Here is a 9,815-nt window from a genome sequence, read left to right as displayed (position 1 = left end):
GTGTGCAAGTACAGTGCAACCTGTCTAAGACGACCGCTCAAGGGACGTTCAAAACGTGGTCTCTGTCACCAGGTGGTCTCCTTATCCAGGGTCATTTGATTGGAAATAGCATCCCTTGGTCCTGGCTGCAGTGGTCGCCTGGGACAGGTGGTCGCCTTATCCGAGTGGTTGCCTTGACAGGTTTCACTGTATGCTAAAAGCACTCCTGCCGTCCTGGGTCGTTCAGCACTGCAGCCTACAGTGTCGGCCAGTGAGATCTGTCCGTCCGTCCACGTACGAACTAACTGTCTGGGTCACGAGTCCAGTAGCCTTTGCCGCCCTGCTGCTGTGAAGGCCGTGTTATAACTTACTAGCAGCACCCGGCCAGCGTTGCCTGGCCGAACGTGGCATGCGGGTGAAGCAAGTACATGTACATGAACAGCACACGTGCTCAGCACGTGGTGGTGGCTACACGATTCGCACGCTTCGCGTGCTCAGTGCTTCTGTGGCTGCTTCCGCTAGCTACACGATTCGCACGCTTCGCGTGCTCAGTGCTTCTGCGGCCGCTAGCTACACTGTTCGCACGCTTCGCGTGCTCAGGGCAGCGCTGCTCCGCAGCGAACACACAGACAAACACACGTCACAGGTGCCTCTTCTTTATAGTATATATTAGTCCACACGTCCACAGCGTAACTAATACTGTAGTGTGTTTCCAAAGTTAGACCTCTAAGACTTTTTTCCCGAATAATTCAAATTTGGTTTGAGCTTTTTCAGAAATTTCTTCAGGATATTGCTCAGGCAGCTTCTGCAATTTTTCTCATAAACATTTCTACGCGATTGGACAACAGGCGGCAGGCGCCTAATTTCGGAAATTTTATGCACAAAGTGATCACAGATTTTATGTGGTATAGATGCTGGCCTAACGGTTTTTTGAAACCAGAGGTCTGGACTTTTGAAATGCTCTACACCTATTGTTACTTGGCAAGTAATTGCAGTGTGCTGTGAGGGGTCGGATTTCACTGACCAGTGCTGTAATTTTATGGTTGAAATACATGAAATTCGTGCATTGACCAATTCAAACTTTGAACTATCACCTAGTATAGTGGGAAGTGATGTGTACAGGTTTTTTTTCAGGCAGGCATTTATCATTATGGGTGAATTACCTGATTTGCTCGACGAATGCCGGAGCCATGTGCTTGTAATACTCGTTGACTTTGTGGAAGCGCACTTCGGGCGCAGCGTCCAAATCAATTGTGAAGGTGGGTACTGGATATTCAGTACCCAGACTGGCACCCACAGCAGTGCAGAGGAGCACTGCCACGATCTCTACGTACTTGCACATGTTTGTTGCGCTGTTACGACAGCCAGCACATCTATACTAGTATTGATCTACCGAGGCAAAGAACTAGAAGACAAGGCAAACTTTAATTTTAAAATGCCACGGGCGTCTAGTCTGAAGTAACTAGGCTCAATCCGCAGTGGTCAAACCTGGTGAATGTTTCGGACGTGTCGTGACCAGCCTCTCAGTTCTCCTTGCACATGTGCAGGCTTGATATCTGTGGCTCGATTGTTGGCTAGGCTGCCAGCAGGGCTTTTCCCAAAATAATTGAAAATACGAACCACACCTGGTACCCGTACAGTCAGTACATGATTGTACTTTTGTACAAAGTCATGTACAATAATACTCTTGCACCATGCATGCATGCATGGCGCGGCGAGCAGCGCAGAATCAGAGCCGCAGACTGGCGCAGAGTCGCAGACACGTGCACATGACGTAACTCTTCATCAAAGATTCAACAATGGGGCTGTTAAGTGATGACGTCACAGTTCCTTCGATACGCATAACAACGATCCCACTGGGGACAAACAAAAGTAGCGTCGTCTCCACCGACCCAGTTGTCAGTGGCAACATATAGGAATCGTGTATATTTCTTCGTTTCTTCTTTGCTGTTTTCAGTGAGTGTTTTGTTTTCTCTTTGTCCTTGATCTCGACGATGTTGTCGTGCTCATTACCTTACTGAGACGTCTCTTGTGACTGTAGCCAGTATCACGGAGGATTTTATTGGCGTGACAAGGTAGATCGCCGAGATCGAGCGTGAAAAACGCTCTGCATTAGTAGCTCCTGTAGAATGTTTTCTGGGTTGGCGTATCCATGGTCAACAAAACCAAGGTGCAAGACAGCATGAGAGATCGTGTAAACGATGTGAACTCCAAAAGGTAAGCTCCTGAACAAGTGGAAAGATATGGGTATTTACAAACTCTCTCTTCATCCATCGATTGCCGCTATGCATTGCATTTTGTCTTCACAGATAATCTGGCCAAGTTTATTGTAACTAGAGAGTGCAATCGTGCACTGCTTGGGGCCCATCCCAATGTCATCACATGGCTGTGGTGACTAGTGTATATCTGGGAGAATTTTTCCTCGACTGATACGGAGTGCAGGTGGATCGATTATGAGAAATGCGAACATGTGAAGTAAGTAATTAGTTGTGTCGAAGAAATGTGCAATAAAATAAAATTTACTTTACACTCAAACATACACTGTAGATGTACATGTAACATCATGATAATGATTCCATCTTCATTGTCCCGCAACTGGTACACCATACGCACCGAATACATGGTGTGTGTGTGTGCGCGCGCGCGCGCGCGCATGTACATGCACACACTCTCATGCGTGGCCGAGTCGGCCAGATGAACAGACCATGCATTTACACGAGGTGCCCGTAATGTCATTGGAACGCTGTACTTTATGACTTTATTCCAGAAGAGTATGCCTTGCCCCTGACGAATGGAGTTGTGTCTGTGCTCAGCTGGTATCGGGCTATGACGCAACACTGCAATCAGCGCTGCAATTAAAAGAGCACTGCATGGATTGTTTTGACTAACTTCCTTTGCGTTTACTTGGTTGAGCCCGTGTTTTCGTTTCTGTGTTCTGTCATGATTGGCCTCTGGAAATAATCAGAGTGGATGTCATTTTGCCATTATATGTGTGCCTTGTGCGACAGGTTCAAGGCTAGATGCACTTCACATTCGGCGTGCGATCTCAGCGTCTGGGACCTGATGAAGTCTTGGTTGGATGATTATTCAAGCCTGACACTACTCGACACACCAATGTTCATGTCAATGTAATTTTTTCAGAGCTGCACTATTTACGTGTTGATGCTTACTTCGGTGTTAGCGTGTTTCCCCCGGATTGTTTCTATCATCATGATCGTGTGTTCTTGGGCTGAGCGAGCACATGCACAAGTGTGCAGCTATAACCCTGTGTATCTTTGGTTACACTTTGTTCTGCAATGCATGTACCTTGTAACATTATGTGCTTGCACTGCTTTATCTGGCCTGCGTATTTCATTTTCAGGACTATTCAGTGCCTGATTAGACCCAGGTTTGTTCGGTTGCCGGATGATCTCTTGTTGCGTCGCTCTGTATTTGTATTCATCAATTTTTGGGCTTGAGAATTGAGCTGTTAATATGAAAACATCATGCTGGTGCTCTGTGTTTCGATTATCGACTGTCGGAGCAGTCATGCATTTATTAGCAGAACGGTCAATACTGTAGTCTTTTCACGTGTTTGTCTTTGTGTTTTCGCCGGGGGTATTAGCGGTAACGTTGCACGCAGAACGGCAGTGTTGCATCACTGGACGACCCTGCCTCTGCATCTGACTTAATTTCCCCAGGATCTGGTGCAGTTACACCAGACAGCCACTTCCTGTAAACACGCAAACAGCAAAAGAAGAGATCCCGCAAATCAGGAAAAACCATTATGGAAAATATAGAGTAGATCATACAACATTCAATAATCTGGAGTAATTACAGTGAGACAAACACTTCAAACAGTGCTCTCTCTCTCTGTCTCCATCCTTCCAAAAATACCCTATGACAATTCCCTAGAATTATTTTATTTTAATTCTTAGGACATCATTCTGAACATAATAAATTCTTCCATGGGTCTTCAATCACCACGGAGGGCGAAAATATATCTAAGTCATGCAGTTTACGGGAGGTGCGAGCTGTCATGGATATAGAGGCTGATATTGTGCCAGCGTGAGGGCAGAGACAGAAAGAAGACACTGATTTCTTGAACAACTCACCGATATATAATTGAATCCACAAGGAGCGCTCATACTTTGATCCATCAGGACGCGAAACATCTTCAAAGCACTCTCAAACACGGAGTTTTACTGTGGGCAGCCAATTTCACAGCCATCATGAAGGCACTCGACGACTACAGGAGTTTTGTAGAGGAAAGAACAAGGAGTAAAGAGCGACAACAATCGCTTGAAGAAAAAGCAAAGAAAAACAACTGTCTCTCCAGTCATTTAGATGCTGTTGCCCTTGACATCTGGTTCCATCCAGAGGACGCGACTTTTGTTTGTCCCCAGTGCTCTCCGTTGCTATGCGTATCGAAGGAGCCGTGACGTCACACTTAACAGCCCCATGCATGATCAGCTGATTGTCAGCTGACGAAGAAGAGAACGGAAGTGCTAAGGACATGGTTTAGCAATGCGAAAGTTCGAAAGAAAATTCGAGTCTGGGAATGAGTACAGAAAAAAAGCTCGAAACTTCGAAAACTTGGACGCGAAGTTGCAGTGATTTGCGAAAATTTCTCTTTTCTCGGTACGCATTTGACTACAGGGAGTAGTAATTTTACAGCCCCCTGCTTGAGACTGAGCTGCATATACCGTACGGTACTATAAGATTCAAATAACTTCGAGAAAAAGTCATTTCGCATTGCTAAACCTCACAAGTTTTCTTTTTCGAAACAGATTTTCGCGAAATATCACCACCACCAAAAGTTCGAATTTTCGCATTGCTAAACGTCCTTACTATTGGCACTGCCTACAATATAATTAATAGGCTACATACTACATGTAGTAATTATTTTTTATGTACGTTGTAGTCCTTATGCAGAACAGGGAGTTGCACACAACGCCCAGATGCAAATACATGTACATATTAATATAATTGTACATAGTCCTACAATCAAGAGTAGATCTACTAGTACCAAGAGTACATAATGGTTATGTACCAGGGAGTCGTATCTGTTATGTACTGTGGTACATAACCCATGGGGGGGGGGGGGGGGGGCGGGGGGATTACATTGTATGTACTACTACTACTACTCTTGATACAATGAAATTGTAAGAGTGCATAACCTCAGTGCAGAGCTCATCAGTGCATAACCTCAGTGCAGAGCTCATCGTGACGTGCAGAGTATAAGACAAAGTTAAAGTACTAGCGATTTTTTCGTTATAAGTTCTGTTGAGGCTCTAATGCCGCATAATATGTGTTATGTGCAGATACGCCTGAAGACCGCAAGATCGTTAACGTATCTTCTCGTTAATCTATGGATTTTGGACAATCGTTAAATTTGCGATTCGTTATAATAACATGTCTTACAGTAAGTATTAACTCTTGGTACTACTGAAGTAGTAGGCCGCAGCGCAGACAGTGTTCTGGGTTTATACAATTCCATTCAGCCTGTGTGCAGGCCCCGGTTTGCAGGACTGACCCGCTCTGGTCCGGTTGATCAGGTCGGACCCGGACCAACTTTCTGACCACCGACACATGTATCATACTGCTGAGGAGGTTATCTGTGCCCAGCATATCATACGGTACTCAAAGTATCAGAAAGGCTACTGTATCAGGCGCGAACTTGGAGTTGAAGATTTTGGAACACTTGGGAAAAAATATTCATTGTGTTTATTTTGCCCGTAAAAGAGGCTGTACAGTAACAGCGCTGCAGGTGCACTGTATCAGGCGCGTGACCCGTATGGGTTCCTGGGTGCCCGGAACCCCCCCCCACCCTTTTCGCTCAAAATGCAGGATTTTGCTTCATTTTTTTGGAAAATTTCCCCGGGCCGGGGAGGCCCCCGGACCCCCCCCCCTTGAAGGCCACCGGCTCACGCGCATGTGTATAGCCGCGGAGCAATCAAAAACTGCTTCCGGCGGTCCTGCCCAGATCAGAAGCATACACATCATACAGTATAGTACCGGCTACCGGGTAACGTTGTACCAAGAGTAGATAAACAAGAGTGTGCAACTCGCGGATGGGTTGGCCCACGGCGGAATTTTTTGTTGACGTAATCTTTTCGACGACGCACGCGCTGCGAGCCTTTTGGAGAGGTTTCCCTCGTGCACTAGCGGGGCTTTACACTACAAGGTCGGTGCCCAGCACGTGCTCTCACACTGCTCTGCGGCAAAGTCCGCGTTTCCCTGAAAAAAGGTGACGTCAACAAAAAATTCCGCCGTGGGCGGGGGTATCTGCAGATTGTGCAGAAGAGATCCGGAGTTGCACACTCTTGTTTATCTACTCTTGGTTGTACCGATGACCGATGCCCCACTACACGACAACATACTGCAGTAGACATGGCAGCAGGCTCGGAGTTGAATGCAGTCGAATGTTTATTCTTATAAAAAGTAGGACCGTTGGATAAAGACGCTGTTTTGTTCATATAAAATCGAGCAAAACAATAACTTGAAATAGAGCCTTGGTGAGAAGTCTGCTGCACCGCTCAAGCGGACGAAATACAAAAATGGAAACCGTCAGCTCGGCAGCAGATCAGAACAGACAAAAATAGCAGGAGCGACCATCCAAAGCAGATCCAGCCTTGTGTTTAAAAATAAAAATAAAAATTATTAGTTAACACAAGTCTTCACTAGGTTAAAATAGCACCACGGACAGGCAAGACTCTGACATTGACAGCTAGCCGAGAACCGATAAGAGAAGTCCAATATCACAGTTTTAATTAATATCGAGAGTACGTACAGGCTCCCACTACGAACCATGCTTCACTGAAAAGTACCGAGGATTGAATCGGCGGCACTGAAGCTGTTCAAACTCCCAAGTCACACCGGACCCCAGAGCAATGACTTCATCAAGAAGATTAGAAAACAAATCAAAACTGAAAAATCACAGAGCCTGCAGCTAGATATGAAGACCAAGCTGGCGGAGGAAAAATTTAACGGGACCATAGTGGTGAAAAAAATAAAAAAAAGAGAAATGTGATAAAAACCTTGGTGTTCGCAACATTAGGAATATGCCGGTGGTGACAATAACATTGTGGTGAATGCAACATTATTCGGAAGGCGAGCCGTGCCGGGCGGCATGCGGTAGTGTTGCATTCTATTCCGTTCCGCCTGTGTGGTTTGTTGCAGGTGCCTCAGTGTGTCATTGGATGGCGATGGCGGTGAGCTAGTTATTGTGACTGGGTGAGTTCTTGCCGGGTATACGCGGACAATGAGTGAGTGAGCGAGTGACGCCGGCCAGAATGGTGCGATGATGTCTGCAGAGTGTACGTCATGCATAAACGGGCAGAGAGCAGACGATAGTGCTCCAGTCGGTAACGGAGGGCAAGTAGTGATCAAGAGTGTTCCCGGCACACCCTACCCACACGTGTACTTGCCATGATATTATTGTTGAGCAGTGTCTTCCCTACGTGCATGGGTATGAAGCACGCAAGCGCAGAGAGACTTGTATTTAGGGGAGAACGGCAAACATGGGTTGTCCCACTCACAGATCTGCATCTAGGTACAGATAAACTAGAAGAGAATGATATTGTGGCATGGGCGAGTTAAGCGTGTGATTTACGTCTGGGGCTGCAGCTTCGACTGGTCACTGGTGAGGCACTGGCGGAGCTGGGCCGGTCGGTCTTTCTCATTCTCAGCTTCTTTTGCAACTCGGCAGCAAACTTCTCGCCTTCCGTCATCTCCTTCAGTTCTTTCTTCTTCGTTGCTGCAGGCGAGGCTGGCTGTGACGCACGCTGCGAGGAGCGTTGCGAGGAGCGCTGCAAGGAACGCTGACGCACGTCACGCGTCGAACCGGTCGGTCGGAGGCGATCCCGCAGAGAGGCAGCGAACTCCGACGTCCTGCTGAGCTCTGCTTCGGGCTCGCCGGCTCGCACGGTGCTGGTGGCGGCGGTGGTTGCGGTAGTAGTTGTGGTCATGTGGTTGCTTGGCGTGGAGCCATGGTTAGATGTGGTGTTGGCCGGCGGACGTGTGGGCCTCAGCTTCAGTTTGAGACTGGACATGTCGACGGACTCGCCGGCCGGAATCACTGAAGCCGGTTGAGGAACGGCGGCTGTTGCTGGTGTGTTCGACGCCGCATAGCGACTTCCAGTGCGGGCCAGTGCTGTTTGCCCAGTCCCAGTACCGGCGCTAGAAGCTGCGGACGACATGGAGTTAGCAGCGGCTGCTGCTGCAGCCACCGACATCCCTATCACAGAGCTGGAAGCTGCGGATGTGGACGCCGTGTTGGCAGCTACTGTCGCCCCTGCAGGTGCCGTCGCTGCAGCAGAAACAGACGCCTCTGGCAGCATTCTGTCACTTGTCATTGAAGTGGCGGGGTCTCGTTTCCTCCGGCTAGATGTGGCGGCAGTGCTGGGATACTGGAAAATACTTCCTTCACAGTATTGCGGCGACAGCAGAGTAGTGGTGGCCGCATCACTGGCGGCGGTGGTAGGGCTGCTTGGCACGGTGTTGGGATTCATGCTGGGCCGTCGGGCGACTGGCCTCAGCTTGCGGCGCAGCGAGGCAACAAAGTTATCCGTCTCCTCGGCCGTGCGGGTAACGGAGAGATGACGCTCCTGCACGCGACGCAGACGACTGCGCAGGTCCACGGTAACGTTCTCCATGACGTCGTGCTTGGAGCGCTTGCGGACGGGACGCAGCGAGCGCCGCATGTTCCTGATCACCACACGGTTGCTGTCTGCCGGCGCCTTGTGGCGAGAGACGGTGAAGCAGAGGTGCTCTTGGCTGGCGACTGCCACCTGAGCCGTCTCGTACTCCGCGTACGTCTGCGAGGAGCGGACACGCCTCACGCCTTGCCGCTGGTGTGGGTGCCGGAGCATGTGCGGGGAGATGTCCAGGTTGGAGCGGGTCTGCATCAGCACCTGACCGTCCAGAAAGATCTCGTCGTCGTCGTCGTTGTTGTCGAAGACGTCGCTGCCAAAGCCGGTAGAGCTTGCCCCGCCGCTGAAGGAGCTCGTCGTCTTGACGGTCGTATCGTGTTCCTTGTGCTGGCACTGTGCGTGTCCGTGCTGTGGACCCAGGCTCTTCTCCGAGCTGGCGTCGGATCCACTTGAAGAGCACCTCTGCCTGCTGCGAACGGCAAGGCCTCCACTGGCGGCGTGCTGCCTGGCATGCATCAGCTCGGTGCCTGGCTCGTAGCCCACTGCCAACGGGTTTGCTGCCGCTCTAGATGCGGCGGGATCGGCGAGGTAGTTGAACGAGTTACTGGCCACGAAGGGGGACAGCTGTGAATGGCGCGCGGTTTCGTTGTTCATTGCCACGTGTTCGCCCAGACGCTTGTCGGCATGGCGATGGTCCGAGAACGACAGACGCTGTCGCGAGCCATACGGTGTTCTACGCGTGGAGCTGCTTCTTCGCAAGCTGGCGCCGTTCCTGTGTTGGCTGCTCGAGGGCTCGTCGGGCGACTCGTTGCTTGAAGTCGAGCAGTATCTCTGACGTGTGCCATACATCAGGTTTCTGCAGTCGTGCTCTTGCTGCTCCGTCGCACTCTGCTTGAGGATCTTCTCTCGGTATTCGGTCTGAATGGCGGGCCTTGCCTGTCCAAACAGGCTCTTCGAGCGGCCGCCTGGCAGGCAGGCGCCTGGCATGTCTTCAGGCGGGCTGTTGTCGTTGTTGTCGTCGTCGAATGATAGCTCATTACTGGTCAGTAGGACCTGGTCATTCCGGACTCGTTGCTCGGGGTTACCGCTGCTGCTGGCGCCTTTGCGAGATGATTCGGAGACGGGCAGTGTAGCGGTGCTGCTCCGAAACGAGCTGCTACTGCGGTCGGGAGAGCCGGTTGCCAGTGGCGATGTCTTGACGGA

General features: G+C 49.8%; 1 protein-coding gene and 1 long non-coding RNA gene across 2 annotated transcripts in view; one reads left to right on the top strand and one right to left on the bottom strand.

Annotated features, from left to right (window-relative positions):
* The window catches only part of LOC135819483 (N-acylethanolamine-hydrolyzing acid amidase-like), a 35,110-nt gene extending 33,532 nt beyond the window's left edge, over positions 1–1,578 (bottom strand). The window contains exon 1 of the mRNA XM_065332701.1: positions 1,143–1,578. Coding sequence (XP_065188773.1) covers positions 1,143–1,321 — 179 coding nt within the window. The 5' untranslated portion in view covers positions 1,322–1,578. The remainder of the gene's footprint in view (positions 1–1,142) is intronic.
* Positions 1,579–1,903: 325 nt separating this feature from the next.
* Positions 1,904–3,548, top strand: LOC135818871 (uncharacterized). The gene is made up of 3 exons (XR_010553793.1): positions 1,904–2,196; positions 2,289–2,454; positions 2,988–3,548. It is a non-coding gene; the product is annotated as an uncharacterized LOC135818871 (long non-coding RNA).
* Positions 3,549–9,815: the final 6,267 nt, after the last annotated feature.

This window comes from Sycon ciliatum, chromosome 6 (genome assembly GCF_964019385.1).
Source record: "Sycon ciliatum chromosome 6, ocSycCili1.1, whole genome shotgun sequence".
In the NCBI taxonomy this organism is placed as follows: Eukaryota; Metazoa; Porifera; class Calcarea; order Leucosolenida; family Sycettidae; genus Sycon; species Sycon ciliatum.
The sequence above is the reverse complement of the archived record's forward strand: the minus strand, read 5'-3'. Positions and strand labels throughout refer to the sequence as shown.